Here is a 20,645-nt window from a genome sequence, read left to right on the forward strand (position 1 = left end):
ATGAACGATCTATGAGATGAATGTTAGTCAGGTGTAAGGGGTTATCCCTCACAGTCTGGATAGTTTGGTGTGAGGGGTTATCTCTCATGGCCTAGATAGTTCGGTGTGAGGGGTTATCTCTCACGGCCGGTCTAAATAATTTTTTCTTTGATATTTAGCTATCATTGTCTTAAATTTAGTCTGCTTAGAGCAAATCGATCTGCTCTTTAATTATTTTTGTACATGAGTTAGCGGAAGATGAAAGTCATAGACAGCACTCTATTGTAAGAATTTTATTTATATCTATGACTTTGTAACCTCATAGCATATGGTTATGATTTTGCAAGGCTTTATGCTTTGTGATGTAAGAGCTTTATGCTCGTGATTTTTTATCATCTTTCGTGAAAAAAAAAAAAAAAATCTGGTAATAATATAAAGGGAGATAAAGAAAAGAGAGAAAACACATAACTTAAGGTTGTTTGGCCTATGACATACATCCACACATTAAAGCCTTATAGTTAGGCTACATTTTTCCTTCATAATATGATTTGAGTACAATGCTCTATTTATAGAGTTTTACAGGTGTTTGAATAATTTCAAATACAAATAAAATCCTTTAATTGTAGATAATTAAATCATCTAAATCCATTGATTTATGGGATACAAATGAATAGTTATCTCAAATGATTTCTATCCTTTAACATGCTCCCACAAGATGAACGGCCCGTTAGCGATTGTTGATCTTAAACATCGAATGGCTGAAAAATAGCTACTATGGCCTGAATTGGATCGTTGCGCGGTTGCTATTACCAGAACTTTGACTTCGGCGACTTTGGCCGGCATCGGTTACTTTGACCGAAATTTGGGCTTCAGCAACTCTGGCCGGAATCGATTACTTTGACCGGTATTTTGACATTGACGACTATTTGGTTAGCATCGGCTTCTTTGACTGAAATTTGGACATTGACTTGTTTTGGCCGGAACGGTGGGCCTAAAATGACTACGTGGGCCACACATATGCCTTTTGGGCTTTTTTTTTCTTTTTCTTTTTTAATTATTATTATTATTATTTTCAAACTAAAGGACAGTTTGCATGGAGAACCCATGGCAAAAGTGCACCAAGGGTAAAGGAAAAAAAGTTGGTGCAAAAGAAATGATCAAAATTGATGACCGAATGATTTTTATTTTAGGGCAAATTAAGAGAATTGAAACATGGGTTGAGTTGCTATGCGGCTATTAATATTATTATTATTTATTTATTTATTTAATTTTTTAACATGTAATGTGAGTTGGATGAGAAATCTTATTGAGATGACTTCACATAAAGGTATCGAAATATCTGCCATTTTGATTTAAGGGTACTAAACTTCTAAACGTCTCAAACTAGGGTATCAAAGTTTTCAAACTTCTCAATAAAGGGTAATCCATTAGGATTTACTGTTAAATCTTGTCAAAATTTTTAAAATACCCTTGTATTTATTTTTTACCAAATTTTTATAAAATATTTCAAAGATTCAGGCATGGATATTTTTATAAATTCTGTTAAATTCTGACAAATATTTGAATCCTAGTAATTTTTTTTCTTAAAAAACAGGAGGGGCATTTTTGGAATTTGGGAAAAAAATGTTGAATTGGAATTGAATTATATTTTCTCCAAGTTTCCCAAAATACCCTAATTCGGAAGATTATTTGTCCAAAAAGTCATTTTATTCTGAAAAAAAGAAAATAGTCTTGGGTGCTACCACAATCAAAAGTTCTGGAGGAGGTGGTTGCATCAATCCTATTCGATGTGCCATCGGGGTGGTACAAGAGGCCTAGCTAGTACAACTTGACTTTTTATTGTTGTGATTGGATTGGTACATTAGAGCATCCACATCAAGCTCTCCAATTTTTTTTTCAAATTTAACCTAAACAATCTACTTTTTTAATTTTATCTCTCACTTTTGAAACACTTCCTACATCAAACTCTCTAAATATTTCTCTATCTTAATTATATATTATTTTTTATTAGTTTGGACAATAAACAATTTAACTGTATGAACATCAAAATTTCCTATAAAAAACAATCCCACCACAATCGGCTACCCAGAGAATCGAAATCTCAAAATCAGCCAAACATCAACACAATACCAAAATCAGCCAAACATCAACACAATACCAAAATCACTAGATCGGTCAAGCCAATTCGAGGTCAAACACAAGATGAATCGAAACCCACAATTTCAAACCCTAAATCATTTTTTTATTTATTTTTTTTTAAAAAAATGAATCGAAACCCTAAATCAATTGAAAACAATTTATGAAATTCACCTTTGGGAAGGGAAATTCGAGGTCAAACGCAAGATTGTCTGGGTTCTCGGTGTTCCGGCGTTGTCTGGGTTCTTGGCTTTCAGGCGTTTTGGCGTTGTCTAGGTTATCGGCGTTCCGGGGTTCTCGGTGTTCTCTGCATCTCTGTCGTCAACCTTGTCAAGCCTAAATTCTCAGAAAAGGAAAAGGAACAAGAAAAGGAAAGGGGCGCTGAGGAAGAGAGAGGAGAAGCGGGAAAGGAAAACAAATTATTAAAAAACAGATGGCGTGAAGAAATTTGGAGCCAAATTTGGAGATGGATTCTGACATAACTAATTTTGGTGAAAGGATGAAGAGCTTGATGCAGAGGTGCTTTTTAGAAGTTTCACCAAAATTTGGTTAAACATTTGAAATGCCGAGTTTGATGTGGATGCTCTTAGTACATAGATTTAAGGAAAATTCCAAAGCATTTGAGTCATCATAACATGATTTTTTACTTAATATTAAACGAAGTGACTAAAAGTTGATATAGATAATTAATTGAAGGTCTTATTATTCAGTCGCAATTAATACTTAAGGACAAAAATTAGCTACAAACGGGTTTGTAGCCATGTGACTTTTAATGGACTTTAACGGTGTTAACTTCTTGTTTGTTTTTGTTTTTGTTTTTTTTTTTTTTTTTTTTTTTTTTTTTTTTTTTTTTTTTAAAAAAAAAAAAAAAAACCTTTCTTCTTCTAACCTAATCTCTCTCTCAAATAAACACCTTTTTTTTCCCCCTTTATTCTAACGTACCCTTCTTCTTCATTTTTTCTTTGTCTTTTTTTTTTTTTTATTATTATTTTTTTTTACATGTTCTTTTTTTCTAGTTAATTGGCTTTCACGTGATGACTGATGAGCAAGAGTTTATAGATGTTATTTTTTGCAAGTTTTTTCTTTACAACAGGTTCGTGAAGGTTCTTAACAGCAAGTTTACTTTATGATTCTTTATGCTCATGAGTATGCCCTTCTTTTTTTTAGCTAATTTTTGTCCTTTTTTTCCTTAGTGGTTTTTTTTTTTTTTTTTTTTTTTTTTTTTTTTTTTTTTTTTTTTTTTTTCATCTATTTGACTTTCTTGTGATGAGTCTGAACTACATTTTCTAAGAAACAAACACAAGTTGAAACCAAGCATATGGCTGGACTGCATCTTCCCCATGAGAAATATTAGAATTCTCAAATTTTTCTTCCAATTTTTTTTTTTTTTTTTTTTTCCAAATGATGTGTTACAATTGTGACACATTTCCCAAAATGATAGATCACATGAGATTGTGACACATTATTTAGGAATCAAATTTTGAAGAAAATTTTGGGATGTGTAGCATTTCCCCTTTCCCATATGACGCTGACACGGTGGATAAAAACTGTTTTGAAAAATGGGTACAACACATTATTTCAAAACTATTTTGTAAAAAGTAAAGGAGAAAAAAAAATGGACAAATTTTGTTTTCGTTTAGGACAAAAAACTGGAAGAAAAAGAAAAAGAAAAAAATTGCTCCGTTTAGGACAAAAAAAAAAAAAATTAGAACTTGTCAGACTATCCTAACTGGGAAAAAAAAAAATCCCTCACAAACCTGCTGTGAAGAACCATCATGAACCTGTTGTGAAGAAAAAATTAGGGAAAAAAAAAAACTCACACAATTAAACTTGCTCATCACGTGAAGAAGAAAGGTTTAAAAAAAAGAAAAAAGAAAAAAGAAAAAAAAAAACAAACAGGAAGTTAACACCGTTAAAATCTATTAAAAATCACATGTGCCTTTTACATGTTTTAAGACACTTGTTAGCTTATCAAACCGGTTTATAAACTTTGGTTACAAACCGATTTGTAGTTAATTTTTGTCATAATACTTAATTAATGATTAATTAGGTTATTATTGAAGTTTTTCACGTTACTTACTAATGAATAAACATGTTTACTAAGTTATGATAATTTAAGTACAATTTTTAATTTTAATTTTTTTTGAAGAAAGATTGGAGAGTCTAATTAATAAATCAGGAAGAAATATCTTTTTTTTTTTTTGAAATCCAGTAAGAAACTTCTTACTCAACAACTATAATATCGCAAATAAATTTATATATATATATATAAAATTCCTCCATCCAAACCTGGTCCAAAGATTGAATAACCATTTTTGGTAATCTATGTGCTCCTTCATTGGCGTTTTTATATGTGTTGGGGATAAATTTCACTCAACTCGATCCAATGAGGAGATAGACATTTAGCAATTACTTCAGGGAAATCAGGTATCAGTTATCTCAGTAAATTGGGATAGGACTCTAATTAGCCCTAGTATAGTTTGATCAGTAGTCCTATCTCTGGTAGAATTGGGATAGGACTTATTGTCCAATCAGATAAGAAGAATGATCAGATCAGAAGTCTAAGAAAATATCAAAGTCCAATTAGAACTATGACATCAATTCTAGATCTCGATTAGAACTCTAACAGCAGTTCTAGATCGACAAGGAGCAGGAATTCTAATCCAGCTTTGACTCCACCTCTTTGCCTATAAATAGGCCCATACCCCAGGTATAAACGAAGACTCAATTTCATGAATAGAATATTATTTTCTCACAGAAGCTAACTTAGGCATTGGAGTGGGATCCCCGGAAGAGTCCTTAGTTTTTGTTGTTTTGCAGAATTATTGAGAAGCGCGAAGAACATTAGAAGAGCGTGCAGATTCACACCATACCGAAAACTGTACCAACAATATGTCCCATTGGTCATGATTGGAAACTATTCAGAATAAGTTTTGCATATTCTATAAATTGCTCATACCTACTCTAATAACACCCTGCTTTCCGCAAGGCCCGCAAGGCATGAACTATTTTCCGTGCATTTCCCTCGTTCATAATATTTTGGAATCTCAGATTTTTACTAAATGTCACAACCTTCCAAGCTGCTAAAGCCTCAGCTACAAGCAGGTCAGAAATATATAGCTTTGTGGAACACATTGATACCAACACTTTCCCTTCATGATCTTTAGCTATTATCCCCACTATCATCTACTTTTTTACTTTTTGTTAACAACAACATCCCAATTTATCTTAATTATTCTTACTGGCCAAATTCCTTCACAGACTCTCTTGCACTTCTAACTATGGCATTATGTTAGAAGAATGCAACAAGTCACCTATGTGAACCACTGTATTTCTCCGAAGCCAAATTTTTCTTGCAATCATGGCCACAACCTCTAGATCCTCATCATCTAATCTCTCCATAAGCTTTTCAAGGATACTTATGAAGTCGTCTTCATCACCATAACATATATGTATCGATCTTCCTATTACATTCTGCCCAAAACATCTTTTAACGACAAACAAGTCCAAATAATATGACTAATGATATATCTCTACTGTCAAATCACAAATGGGACAAAACGGATCAGGAACTATTCTCATTTTAAAGATATTTTCTTTTGTTGGAATAATATTATTACAAGCCCTCCATAAAAGACATATTTTTCCTGGATCACGAATCTTCTAGATTTCCTTTCACATATTGTTAATAGTTTTGAGTATTTGAGTTGCCTCCTTTTTTTTCCTGCGAAACTCTTCCTTTCCAAAGATGATAGACACTTCTGAAAAAAAAAAAATAAAATAAAAAAATCATGTTCTTGGTCCCAATCCATATCAGTTGATCTTGTTGCTTGTTGCGATAGATCGCCATACCACATATGCTTGCTAGCTACATCCTCCTAGTTGGAAATTTCTTCTATCAAAGAAACTTTCCACTGGTTTGTATCTTTATCAATAGTTCCTTATACATTAGATTCTCTATCAAGAATCCTTACCGAATATTAGATAACATAAAAAATAGGAGACTGTAGCCATTTATTTCCCTAGATTTTCCCATTTCTCACTCTTTACAATAATTTTTCTTTTAATAAATTCTTTCTATTCCAAATACTCCTCCATGCATAAGACGGTTTGTGCCCCAAATTTGACTCAAAAAATGCACAATTTTGATAGTATTTCTCCTTGATAATTTTTTGCCGCTAGTATGTCGGGATTATCAAGCAATCTCCACCCTTACTTTGTCAACAGAGCCATATTGAAACATTCCAAATCTTTGTATCCCAAACCACCCTTAGATGTTGACAAACCCATTCTCTCCTAGCTCCTCAAAGCAATTTTTGACTCATTTACTTTATGTTCCCACCAAAATTTCATCATCATTAAATTTTTTTTTTCTGCATAATGATTTAGTCAATTGCAATACATTATAGGTAAGAATAGCCCTGAATAACAACCTTCAAGAAAATCTATTTTCTCGCTTATGACAAGTTCTTCTTTCCACCCATTTATCCTATTCCATATCTTTCCTTTTATGCTTGTAAAAGTACTCATTGGGACGCTACCACAAGTTTTACTGTTAGCTTTCCCTCATACATAGGAGTGGGCAAAATATTCGACTACCGCTTACCGACCATCATTGACCGCCTACCGCCTTTACCGAGTTCCGGTGGTCAGTTAGTTGGCATAAAAAATCTATACCAAAGTTGGTTTGATTCAGTTAATTGGAATAGTTGTTTTTTTGTCGGTTAATCGAACCAAACTACTACCTAACTGACCAAATCGAATAGAACACTAATTGACCGAGCCGAAACGAAACATTAGAGATGGCGTCATTTTGTAGTTTTCTTGAAAACAAAACGACGTCGTTTCATTACAATTGAACCGAACCGAACACTAACCGACCTAACTAACCGCATTTTAACCGATTCCATCGACTTATCGGATTTAACTGAAAATATCGAAATTAAAAGTTGTTGAAATAAAGTCGGTGAATTAATCGACTTTAACCAACTTTGATGGTACCTGAACTGAAAACACCCATAACCGAACCGACTGAATCGATACCCACCCCTACTCATACATGTTTTCCCTTGCTAGATCTTTTTTTGGATAGTGAGAAAGACCCTCCTTGGTAGTTTTTCTAATATATTGGTTTATTTTTTTTAACTGACATAACATTACTATGTCAGTGTGTAAAGGCCTCTTTGTAATTGTTTTTGTACCCTTAGGATACGTTTGATGCATGAAATGACTATTCAATTTAAAAAAATGATCAGTCTTATTATTTTTTTTGAACAAAAGATTTGAGCATTTTATTGATGAAAGATCACAAGCATAAAGCTCTTATATCACAAAGTATAAAAGCTCTGTAAAATAATAGCCACATGCTATGAGGTTACATAGTCATAGATACAAACAAAATTCTTACAATAAAGTGCTATCTATGACTTTCATCTTCCACTAACCTATGTACAAAAATAGTTAAATAGCAGATTTGCTTCGAGTAAACTAGATCTAAGACAATGGTAGCCAAATATTCTAGAAAAAAAATTATTTAAACCCGTCGAGAGAGATAGCCCCTCACACTGAACTATCCAGGCTGTGAGAGATAACCCCTCACACCTGACTAACCTTCATCCCATAGATCGCCTATGAAGACAGATCTGAAGAGAAGAAAACTCTTATTCAATGCAAAAACACAACCAGCAAATAGTAGTAACGGCCATGGAGGAGATGAATGACACAACACAGAGGTAGATAAATGAATGCATAGGAGAGAGACCAACATTACTGATCTGGTCGGAGAATACCTACAAACAAAAGAAAAAACCAAAAATGGGAGGGGGAGGGTAGGAATGGGTAGTAGAAAGGAAAATTGATAGGATGTGAGAGCAGATTTGTTCCCTCCTCCTCTCATATCTGGTTTTTGATGGGAAAAGTCTTATTTCCAAGATTAGTCTTATTAAGAATGGAAGAAATTAGAATAAAATTTCCTTGGTGTTTTTTTTATTTATTGAAGTAAAAATTGCTTTGGTGTTAAAGTATATATATACTAATACTTGGAATAGCCATTCTCATGGCTAATTATAGAATGATTATTCCTTAAATTGAGGAATAGTCATTCCCTCATTGTCCATGAGAAAATGAGAATTTTTAGTTCAAGGCTATTTCATTTTACCTTTTTACTTTTTTTTTTTTTTTTTTTAATCTTTAATAAAATCAATTTCTTTTTTTTTTTATTTTTTTAATGAAATAGCCATTACACCAAATGTATCCTAAGCATTTCCAATTATGGCTCGTTTCATTTACTCCTCCAACGAAACCTTATGATTTGACCAAGTAATACGACCGTCGTTTTATATCTCGCAAATGAAGAAAATAGTACTTCGTGTTTGAGGGGAGTACATCGTTTGAAAGTGGAAGGGATTGGCGGTGGAACAAGAGCAGCCAAAGAACTCCAGCCCTCCGGGAGTCGGGGTATGTCGGCGACACTCTCCTGCGGCAGACTACTTCGGCGACTCCTCGCGACCTTCCTTCTCCCCAGCTAAAAGGTAAAAGTATTTAATTTGGGTTGGCTCTGCTATTTGGTCCGGCTTTCTTTTGTGTGACAAATGATTCGACTTTTTTGGGTGGTTGCTCCTCTACTTGTTTCTCTCTTAGCAAAAACGTCGTTAGAGTAAATAATTATTCCAATTGATTGATTATGTACACCAGTTAATAACGTCTGAATTTTATGAATTCTCTTGGTTTCTTTTTTTTTTTTTTTTTTCTTTTAAATATTGCTTAGCTGAGAACAAAATTAGCATGACAGGTGTGTACTAGTTATCTATTCTAATCCGACTGGCAAAACCCACTGCGAGATATTTGTTCTGCTAATTTTCCCATTTGGATATGCTATTTCAACAACTATCATTGCCATTTCTAATGTAAAAATCAGTGATTCCCTTAAAAATGGTAGCTTTTAAAATCGAATGACCCCTAAGGTTGACTAACTACATTGTTTTCCTGTTAGTACTTTGGAGGAGTGCTATTTCATAGTGAGGAAAAAAATGGCTCATCATCTTCATGCCATACAAAACCATAATGGTTAATTACTTTATACCATTCAATGTTACTTATAGTGGCCGTTTTTTTTTTTTTTTTTTACATTGTCCATTTATGCCTTTTGCAATTCCCCAACCTTCATATGTTAGAGAATTTCTTGTGCTTGTAGTGTCTTCAACTTGAACTGCATCAATGGTTGCCATAACTCTGCAAAATATTTATATATTAGTTTCAAATATAATTTGACCAAGTCATTATTCCAACTTAGGACGATATAGAGAGAGATGGGCTGCGTTTTTAGAGCTTCATGCCTTTTGGGAAGTTTGGTGTCTCCTACAATCACTCCACCAGAGAAATGGCCATTTGTCTCTACATGTCTATTGCCACTTAGTCTCAGGTCATCCCTATTCCCATTCCTTGCCAGCGCCACCACCATGACTCGTGTTCATGGGCTGCCTTGTAAAAACCAACAAAGAGATAATCTGGAAATAATCAGAGGAAACCCTTCATCTTTTCATCCTCTGTTCCTTCCTCTGCTGCTGGCTAATGGCGGTGGTGGCAGCAGCGGCGACGACGACGACAACAACAACAACAACAACAACAATGGTGGTTGGGATAACCCTTTCGATTCTGAGGGTTCTTGGTGGTGGAATGATGATTCTTCCGGTCCTCATAACCCCTTTCTTGTCTTCTTGTTATTTTGTTCCTCCATGTTATTCTGCTTCTGCCACTTGCAATTGGCCAAATCTGCTCTTGCAAGAACTACTACTACTAGTAGTGCTTCTACCTCTCTGGAAGAATCCGAGTCATTGGAGTCATTGTCTGTTTGGGAAGTCAGGGGAGGCAAGTGGACCAAGCTTATTGCTGATTTTTTTAAAGATGTATTCGTCGTTGAACAACCTGGTACTGGTTCTGGTAGTACTCAATCCTTCATCCCAGAGAAGTTGTGGTTGCGGTGCAGAGATCTCTTCATGGGTTTGATGCTACCGGATGGTTTTCCCCACAGTGTAACTAGTGATTACTTGGAATACTCTCTGTGGAGAGGAGTCCAAGGTATTGCCAGCCAAATCAGTGGTGTCCTTGCCACACAGGCCTTGCTCTATGCTGTTGGATTGGGGAAAGGAGCTATTCCTACCGCTGCTGCTATCAACTGGGTACTCAAGGATGGAATTGGGTATCTCAGCAAAATTATGCTCTCCAAGTTTGGGCGGCATTTTGATGTGAATCCCAAAGGATGGAGGTTGTTTGCTGATCTTTTGGAAAACACTGCCTTTGGATTGGAGATGTTAACCCCTGCTTTCCCACATCTTTTTGTTTTCATTGGTGCTACTGCCGGAGCAGGACGCTCGGCTGCTGCACTCATCCAGGTAACTATGCACGCATATTGTTTTCTTTTTCTTTCTTTTTTTTTTTTTTTTTCCCTCACAGTGACTCATAATAATGACCTTGTACATTGACTTGACTCACAATGAAACTTATTATTCCATAGGCCTCTACCAGGAGTTGTTTCTATGCTGGTTTTGCTGCGCAAAGGAACTTTGCTGAGGTGAAATATAGCATCCTTTCCTTGTTTATGTTTCAATTTCTTAAATTTAACAATTCATAAAAAAAAAAAAAAAATCTTAAATTTAACTGGCTTCAAGGATGCATGGAAAGCTTGTAACTTCTTTTCACTGTCGTGGAATTGAATTTGCTATACCAATGGCATGTCCTTTTGCCGGCACTAGCACATGACTTTAATGTGCTTTCACATTGGTCTATCATATATCTTTTCTGAAGGGAGTTATTCATTGTAGGTAATTGCGAAGGGTGAAGCTCAAGGAATGGTGAGCAAGTCTATCGGTATCATGCTTGGTATAGCATTGGCTACTTCCATTGGCTCCTCTACATCTCTTGCCCTAGCTTCTTTTAGTGTGGTGACTTGGATTCACATGTTCTGCAATCTGAAGTCATATCAATCCATTCAACTAAGGACTTTAAATCCTTATCGTGCAAGTAATTTCTTTCTCCTCTCTCTCTCTCTCTCTCTAAATGTTTTATATGATGAAATTGCTGTAAGTAGATATTCTTACCACTGTATTTGTACTGAATTAGTTTATTGTGGGCAGTATACTAACCATGATGTTCACATCATTGACCCCCATGAAACCAGAACTGATTTGATTTTAGAAGCATAGTGGATTTACAATAGTGCAAAATGAAAAAGAAAATGGTTTTGTAATCGATTTGGAACAGGAGAATGTGGGAAATTACAACCATAGATTCGGGCCTCTCTACTCCCTCTCCATGACTTCCCTTCTTGAACCTCTTCATTTTGTTTACTCCATCGCTTGGCCATTGAACAAGACATCAAAGATGTTTGCTACTATTGCATCGTTAATATCAACTGCCAACACCAGTGTACCATTCAGCATGAGTTCCTTGAAGTGATTAAAAATTTCCCACATAACAAACTGATAGTTTCGTTGCCATTATTCATGTAGAGGAGTAATTTAGTCAATTTTTATGGACATTATCGTCATGATTATTATTTGGTAACTAGTTCATTGTATAATGGAAAAGTTGTCTTAAATTCTATTATCAGGTTTGGTGTTTAGTGAATATCTCCTTAGCGGCCAAGCACCTCCAATCAAAGAAGTCAATGATGAGGAACCACTTTTCCCAGCTCTACCATTTCTTAATGTAAATTCCTCATACAAAGTGAGTAACAATACTGCTTTCTTCTACCGTGGCTAATGATTCCTCTGCCATAGATAAAATATAAATGTTGTGAGAACTTTTATTGACTTATGGGCAGGTTAATTGTGCTATTCTGAATCTTATGTGATATAACAAGTGCTATGTATGCGTAGAAACTTTACATGTGAAAGCTTTTCCTTTTTTCTTATGTTGTTGATACATGCAGTCTGGATACTACATACGCCTAATGCGTTCCCAACTTACTGTAATTATTGGGTAGAAATCTTAGTTATTTTTTAGGTTTATCCATCCAGGTTGCACCTTTCTAGTGTTTGAATACGATTATATAGATAAAGCAGGAAAGTAGCAGTCATAACGGAGAGAGAGAGAGAGTCAAGGGCCCAAGCGTGGACCTTCACTTCTCCATCTAGCCTGTAAAGGATGACAAAAGGTCTTGGTGGCTTTGATATGTCAATATAGAAGCACGACCTCTGAGTTCACATTCTCAACTCTGGACATTTGCCTCTCTATTCTTCCTTTGGCACTGGAAGTGGTAAATATAATATCTCTTGTACCACTTCTAGTTGAATGAGAGAATATGGTGAACACCACATATATACTAATGTCGACAGCCTTTGGTCGCCTGTAAGGCCAGCCTTGCAATGAAAGTGGTGAGATCAAATAGGAAAAGATGGGATGGAAAAGTGAAAGGTTTAGGCAGATGAATAAAGGATAGAAAACCTATTTTGGATAGAATTCAGATTAAGAGCTCATGAAAAAATTGATTCGCTGTGAAATTTGCAAGGAAGCGAGAAAGAATTGCTGGAAGTTTCAGTAAGAAAGAAAGAGAGTAGGGCGAGAAGTGAAACAAGGGGAAAAAGATTCCAGAACAACTTACTAATGGCCTTTGGGTCTAACGGCACTTCCACCTCCCATAAGTATGATACAATGACATCAAAGAAGAGTTGTGGGTCAAAGCATAGTGTCAATTTTAGTTTATTAGATCAGTACTATCTAATTCATTTGACATTTGGCTGTTGATTAAGTTTCCAGGGTTAGGGGTGATTTGGTAGTTTCCTTTTCTTCTTCTTCTTCTTTTTTATTTTTTATTTTTTTTATTTTTTAATTTTAGGTAGTGCAATTCATTAATAAACACAAAAGGGGCACAACCCTAGTACACAAGAGAAAACCCCCTAGTGATGTATAGAAGACCAGAAATCCACAAATTCAGAAATGTTAGAAAAGTATGAGAAATGATGCACCCTTGTCCATATATAAAGGATTTTGACCAAGATGTTCTTGAGTTCTTCCACCGCCATCTCATGATCTTCAAAATGTTTTGGTAGTTTCTGTAAATGCAGGAAGTGGGTGTATTTGCGGGCAGGAATCTTAATTGTAGTAGTATGTAGTCTTATTTAGTTAATGGGCCTTCTCTTGCTACTTCCTCAACAATGTTCTTTTTGTATCCATATCTTCTTGTAGCCACAAACAAACCTCCTTACAGCCTCTACTCGACCTTGCTTAGGTTTCTATCAGCCCCAACATCCTATTCATGAAACCCTAACCCATCAAGAAGCAACTAAAGATCATAAAATAACCCCCAAATTACTGTTTGGTCCATTTTTTTTTTTTTTTTTTTTTTTTTTTTTTTTTTTTTTTTCCGTTTTGGTGAATGGAAATCTGTTCGGTTTCTTTGGTAGCTCCCGTGGTTTGAAAGAGGGACATCCTTTGTCGCATTTTCTCTTTGTTATTGTTATGGAGGCCTTAAGTAGCATGCTTTCTGCAACTGTTAATGGGGGTTTTCTCTGAAGTTTTTCTATGGGGCCTAGGCACTCTGGTGTGGTTAACATTTCACACCTATTGTTTGCGGATGACACTAAGTTTTTTATGGGGACAAGCCTGACCATCTTTGCTATTTGAGTGCTTTATTTTTATGCTTCAAAATTGTCTCCAGTTTGAGGATTAATTTGGCCAAGTCGAAATTGGTCCCTGTGGGTAATGTTGATAATGTGGATGGATTGGCTGGTATTTTTGGCTGTGGGGTTTCTTCTTTGCCTTTTGAGTATCTTGGTTTTTTGTTGGGGGGCTCCTATAAGCCCGAGTCTATATGGAACGATGCTATTAAAAAGATAGAGCATTGGTTGGCTAGTAGGAAAATGATGTATTTGTCTAAGGGTGGTAGAGTTACCTTTATTAAGAGCACACTTTCCAAACTTTCCGATTTGCATGTGTATTTCACTTCCATCTTCCCTCTCCCTATGGGTGTTACAAACTGCATAGAGAAGCTTCATAAAAAATTTCTTTTGGGGTGGGCTAAGCAAATAATTCAAATTTCACTAGGTAAGTTGGTCCAAGGTTTGTTGTTTGATTTCTGAGGGAGGGTTGGGGGTTTGTAATTTGTTGATATTCAATGGTGCTCTTTTAGGGAGGGTTGGGTTTGTTGTGTGTTCTTTGAGGGTTTGGGTTGGGGTGTTTTTGTTCTTGTAAGCTCTGGCTCTCGTGGGATGGTGTTGGTGGGTTTCTTTCTTTTTTTTTTGGGCTGTTTTTTTTTTTATTTCAAGCATTGCGTTTTCTCTTGTATACTGCCGGTGTACTAAGGGGCGCCTGACGCTTTTAATAAAGTCAGTTTATTACTTATCAAAAAAATTGTGCTCTTTTAAGCAAATGGCTATGACGCTATGCGAGTGAAAAAGAGGTTTGGTGGAGAGTTGTGGACTCTAAATTTGGCAGTTTGTGGGGTGGGTGGTGTTCTAATGATCCTCTTGGGTCGTATGGAGTAGGGTTTGAGCGGTTGGAGGAACTTTTCAAGTCATACCAGATTTGAGGTAGGAGATGGCTCCAAGGTTAGATTCTGACATGATCTTTGATGTGGGGACAAGGCCCTAAAGAAAGCATTTCCATTGATTGTGCGAAGGATGCTTTCGTAGCGGCTCACTTGAGCTTTCTGGTGGCTCCAATAAGTGGAACGTAAGCTTTGCTAGAGTGGCTTATGGTTGAGAGGTGGATGTCTTTGCCTCTTTCTTCAATCTATTGTATTTAGTAAGAGTGAGACGGGAAGGTGAAGACAAGCTTTGGTGGGCCCCTTCCAAAAGAGGGTTGTTCGATGTGAGATCATTCTACAGTGTCTTTGTTTGTAATGATGGTATTCTTTTTCCTTGAAAGAGTTTCTGGTGGACTAAGTTTCATTTGAGAGCAATTTTCTTACTTGTTCGGCGGCCATTGGAAAATTCTTACTATGGACAATCTTAGAAAGCGGCATATCATTGTGGTCGATAGGTGATATATGTGTAAGAGGATGGGGAGTCCGTAGACTATCTTCTTCTTCATTGCAAGGTTGTTTGTGCCTTAAAGTTTTTTTTTTTTTTTTTTTTTTTTTTTTTTTTTTTTTTTCCTACTCGCTTTGGACTATCTTGGATTGTGCCTAGACGAGTAGTTAAGTTGTTTGCTTGTTGGTGGACTGTTGGTAGTACTCGGAGTGTTTCTGTGTGGAAGATGGTGCATTTTTACCTTTTGTGGTGTCTTTGGAGGGAAAGAAATAATATAAGTTTTGAAGATTGCTAGAGGATGTTGGTGGAGGTTAAGTCTTTTTTCTTCAATACTCTGTCTTTGGACAACTGCATTTGTATCTCCTTTGCTGCTTAGTTTTTTTTTTTTTTTTTTTTTTGTCGATAACCTTCACTGCTTAGTTTTTATGATTTACTTGTTCTTTTTTCTCATTCTAATGAAGTGTTTCTTTTTTATACTTCTCGTGTACTTAAGTGCGCTTTACGCTTTTAATAACATCTCGATTATATATATATATAAGAATATGGCATCCATTCTTACTGCTGCTGGGTCAAGTCCTTGAATTTTGTTACAGCTTGAAGGTAGGTTGGAGAGTGGCCTATGGGCTGTGCACAAGTTGTGATTAACCACTCCATAATAAAACTTTTACGACTGGGAAATTATCCATGCAAAAGGGATTATTACTGTCCATAAAGTTACCTTCTTTATCATCGTGATCTGTACAGTATATGGTACCTGTGATTTTGGACTTGTGCTTCTGATTTTCAAAAAAATTTAATCTTTGATTAATTAGGCAGTGTAAGGCTGGGAAGATCTATCAAAATGTTTGTAGTAGTTGCTGCTTGGTCTGATTTTTGCGCATTGTGGTTTGTTGATTCTCCTCTTTAGGCACAACCACATGTCCTATCTTCTGACGCAAAGGATGCGGCTGCTGACATTGATAGTCGACTGCAGCTAGGATCTAAGCTCAGTGATATTGTCCGCAACAAGGAGGATTTACTTGCACTGTCGAATCTGTATAAGAACGAAGGCTACATTTTGGCTGAGCACAAAGGTCAATTCTGTGTAAGTCAACTGTCCCCTTGATTTTCGAATCTCTATTTCTTTAATTTCTTTCTCCTACTTTTTTGTCTACTGGTCGTGACACTGATAATTCTAGAATCGAAATGAGTAAACTTCCAATAGGATAATAAAATTCAAGAGATAACTCAGAAGTAGTAAAGCAGAAGAAAAAAATCTGATATGGATAGATTTTGGAATGACAATAGATGCCATCATGAAAACTCAATATATTCTTTGTAAACTCTGTTTGTTTGTTTGTTTGTTTGTTTCTTTTAGTTGTTTAAGAAAGAAAAAAAGAGGCGACAAACTAATTATACCTTTTCTTTTGGGGCTGTAATTGAAATATTTGGCGTGGGTCAGGTTGTGCTTAAAGAAAGTTCTTCACCCCATGACATGCTAAAGGCACTGTTCCAAGTCAACTACTTGTATTGGTTGGAGAAAAATGTGGGATTGGAAGAAAGAAGTGCTTCTAATGACTGCAGAAATGGGGGGAGGCTGCAAATATCTCTAGAGTATGTGGAGAGGGAATTCAACCATGTTAAAACTGATGGGGATTCACTGGGTTGGGTCATGGATGGGCTTATTGCAAGGCCTTTGCCAAACAGGATTCGCCTGGAGCATGTGGTGGCTTCTTCGATTGCTTCTTGATAGTTGATATGTCTGGTGGGTGATGATTTCCAGGAAAATGGGAAAAGAAATCATTTCGACAGGTCATTTTTTGCTGCAAAGTTTACACTGTACAGGTTCTCAGGAATTTTTTTGCAAAGCCTTGAAATCGATCACGGGATGCTACTAGGAAATAAGGTGTATTCGATCAACAAATAGGTTTTTCTGTCAAATTTTAATTCAACCTTTAATAGAAAACTTGTTACCGGTCATATTATCGACCGCATATTAATGAAAACGTGACGCATGTGTTCAGATACACCTTAGCTTGCCATATAGGCAATTACGCCAAATAATAGATTTTTGTTTTTTTGTTTTTTTTTTTTAAAATGGTGTAGATACACCCACTGCCACCCTCCACGCCACAGAGGGAGGCAGTAGAGGGTGGCTCTGCGCCTCCGCCTCCATAGAGTGGTGTAATTGCCTACGTGGCAGGCTGATGTTTGTCTTGATACAAGTGTGATGTTTTCATTAGTCTAACGTGGAGAATGTGATAGGTGGTAAGTTTTTCATTGAAAACTGGATTGAACAAAACTCATGAGCTTTTGAGACAATATACTTTATTTTATGATGAAACTGAAACTTAATCCAAATTTAGAGTAGCAGGCAGGCAAACTGGTCTGTAAACATGATGCATTGCCGTGTTCTGTTAATTTCTGATAGACTGTAGGAAATTTTCTGGAGGAAAGAATCTTTTTATTTATTTATATTTTTTATTAGTAATCTTGCTGGTGATTCATAATTCTAAGAACTTTATATTCAAAATTATTATTATTATTATTATTATTATTATTTTTTTTTGGCCCTATATGCTTTATATCAAAATCAACGTAGCTCTCACATATTGAGGATTCTTTTAGTCTGATAATCAGTTTGTTTATGGATATCATGAAGTCTTAACCATGTTTACTTTTGAAACATTATTAGTCCTCAAGGCTTTAATTCGTGTCCACGATTTAATTCTTGATCCTGTTGATTAATAGGAAATTTTACGAGCTAATAATACTAGTCATATTTATTCATTTTTTAACTATTGATAATTATTGCTTTTTAGTCTCTTTTATTTTTATTTTTTATTCCATCAATAACCATTTATCGCGCTTTATTTATAACCAGAGACCATGAGGAAACTATTGTTCAAAGAAGAAGAAACAGAGACTTTTATTCTTGTTGATACATACATAGACCACATTCCTTAGTACAAATTAAGAAATGAGTTTTAGCCCAAAGTAATTTTTTTTTTTCCTCCCTATAAGGAGTTTTTTCTTTTCCCTATTCAATGCGGGGAAAAGGAGAAAAGGAGAAATTACAAGTAAATAAAAAAAATTAAGCCAATAGAGCTATCTTTAGAACAGTTAAGAATGTGTGAAATAAATAACCTGGCCGACCCTATAAGTGGATTAAGTACTGATGAGCCTTGCCTAAAAATAATCTTAATTCAAATATTTTGTATGATTCTTTCAATTTTTGGATTGATCTTATTCAAGAAATAATCTTCAAATCTTATGCTTGATTTTCTCTTGCATCAATCTCACCATATTGGAAAGAATCCATCCTCAAATTCAAATCAACTTTTCCTCAATCTTTTGGATGTCTAATCAATTTATTTCATTCTATACTGCTCGACACCAAAGCAACTTGATATCAGAAGAAAGACAATTTGCAACCCATCGCAACATGACTTTCAATAATAGATTTGAAATTACTCGCACCAACTTGAGATGAAATAATCTTCACAAGCTCGTGATTGATTGTCATAAATTCAACTCACCCTAATTTTTTTTCAAAAAATTTCAATTTTTTCTTGACCATGAAAAGTCAAAATTTCTTTCAACATGTTAAAACAAACGTCAAGATTTTCTTTATGAAAATTTGATAGAAAATTTTCAATCCCAAAAAAATCAACATAATTAATTTTCTGAAGACTCTATTGAGATATTTCATTCTTTGGAATTTCATGAAACACATGATTATCCATTTTTTGTTCAACCTCTTGACCATATATATGACAAAAAACTTACCTCTATAAGATCTTCATCATTAATATATGTATCATAAATTGGTGGAGAATATCAATCTACAAAACATTGAGAAGGATCTTAAATGTCTTTTTCATGTCGAAACCATTTATGAACAAACTCTTTATCTCGATCACACTGTTCCTGAACCAGAATAGGATTGTGACACCGGTTTTCAAAATTGGATTTTGAATCGCGATCACGATACATCTCATGTTTTGCACCGTTAGGCGCTGGGTTAACTCCACAACCTGCCTATACAAGTCTTCAATCATCACGTCTTGTACTGTGTTCATCGTAGGAGACTTTTTCATTCGGAACTTGTCCATGCCAACTACCCATGACCACCGGCCATGAAAATTGATGAAAATTCATCCCAAGAATATGCTTAAGCTTTGATACCAACTGATGCGGGACAGAACTAAAATTGTTCTAATAGCGTATGATAACAACAAAAATTATGAATTGAAGATAGAAAAGGGAATTCAGGAAGAGAGAAAATAACAAATAGAGAAGAGAAAACTGCTAATTGCCCCAAATAAGCAAACAGAGAAAAAACTCTGAAAGACTTAAAATTTAATTGATACTTCAAAACTTTTTTCCAAAATAATACAGACATGTCTTTATATAGGCAAAGTTGAGTATTTTACAAGCATAATACTTGGAGAAAAGGAAAGAAATAAAAATGCAAAACATAACCGTAAACTTGGAGACAAAGTAAAATTCTTGTACAAAATGTAAAATATATTATTATAAAAATAATTTTCAAATATTTTGTATGATTCTTTCAATTCTAGGATTGATCTTATTCAAGAAACAATTTTTAAATCTAATGCCTGATTTTTTTCTGCATCACAGACTATCTCCGGTCCCCCGGGACAGCAAGATTCTAGTAACCATTTTCATTATTTTGTATGTGAATATTGTGTGTGTGAGAGAGAGAGAGAACACAGGTTTGGGCATATATACATACATGGATGTGATTGTGTGCTCATGTATGTATGAGATCTAGAGAGAGAGAGAGAGAGAGAGGGAGAGTGCACAGGTTTGGGCATAAACATACTTGTACGAATCCTTGACAAGTTGTGTGTGTGAGAGAGAAAGAGAGAGTATGCATAATTGCATAGGAAGTATACCACACAGAGAGAGAGAGAGAGAGAGAGAGAGAGAGAGAGAGAGAGAGAGTATGATCGGCCATGAACTAATATTTATGGGTAACTTCTGAGAGAGGACGCGCGCAATGTATCTTTATTGCATCCAGACAACCTTCGAACGACTTGAACTTGAAACTAGAACTGAGGTAGATCCGACAGTGAGGAGCCCACTTCATATAACATGGTAGATCAAAGTATTTAACCGCCATGTCTTGTTGAGGCGAAAGTGGTGATGGAGAAGGAGAAGGATAGGGAGGGAAAACATCATTGGCATGCACTCCAACTGTAACAAGCATAATCAACATCTTCACAAGAACAACTCTCCTTATGCCAATTACATCCATAGCTGCCGGCCCCTTACTCTCTAGATATTTGATTCTTTGTTTTTGGAACTTTACCATGCACCAACCAATAATTTATAGGGTCTAAATCATTCTATAAAAGAGAAATATTACGCTTTTCAAAACTTGGTTCTCAAGTGATGTGTCATCATCCCATAAGATTTATTGGTTTTAAAAATGTGTTACCGTCTTATGAAATTGTAACGCATTATTTGAAAACCAACTTTTTGAAGTAAAAATTTGAGAAGTATAACATTTCTCATAATTAAATATCTTTAGTTCCTCTTACTTTCGAGATACTT

The 20,645-nt window shown here is 35.3% G+C and overlaps 1 protein-coding gene across 2 annotated transcripts; it reads left to right on the top strand.

Annotated features, from left to right (window-relative positions):
* The first annotated feature begins 8,467 nt into the window (after positions 1–8,467).
* LOC133875542 (protein root UVB sensitive 1, chloroplastic) lies at positions 8,468–17,553 on the top strand. Of its 2 annotated transcripts, none has more exons than XM_062313710.1 (7): positions 8,468–8,645; positions 9,417–10,505; positions 10,628–10,684; positions 10,935–11,133; positions 11,723–11,838; positions 15,991–16,167; positions 16,525–17,553. In XM_062313710.1, the coding sequence occupies exons 2-7, from the start codon at positions 9,423–9,425 to the stop codon at positions 16,810–16,812; spliced, it is 1,920 nt and encodes a 639-aa protein (XP_062169694.1). In that variant the 5' UTR covers positions 8,468–8,645; positions 9,417–9,422; the 3' UTR covers positions 16,813–17,553. The 2 variants fall into 2 exon arrangements, with proteins under 2 accessions (XP_062169694.1, XP_062169692.1); XM_062313708.1 differs by having other exon boundaries at positions 8,469–8,645; positions 9,407–10,505.
* Positions 17,554–20,645: the final 3,092 nt, after the last annotated feature.

This window comes from Alnus glutinosa, chromosome 8 (assembly GCF_958979055.1).
Source record: "Alnus glutinosa chromosome 8, dhAlnGlut1.1, whole genome shotgun sequence".
Lineage (NCBI taxonomy): Eukaryota > Viridiplantae > Streptophyta > Magnoliopsida > Fagales > Betulaceae > Alnus > Alnus glutinosa.

What these genes read in the sequence shown, in the direction of transcription:
- LOC133875542 (XM_062313710.1), top strand. Translation starts at nt 9,423, where the DNA reads ATGGGCTGCGTTTTTAGAGCTTCATGCCTTTTGGGAAGTTTGGTGTCT. An exon ending in CGGCTGCTGCACTCATCCAG is followed by an intron (nt 10,506 to 10,627) that starts GTAACTATGCAC and finishes ATTATTCCATAG; the next exon opens with GCCTCTACCAGGAGTTGTTT. An exon ending in AGCACAAAGGTCAATTCTGT is followed by an intron (nt 16,168 to 16,524) that starts GTAAGTCAACTG and finishes GGCGTGGGTCAG; the next exon opens with GTTGTGCTTAAAGAAAGTTC.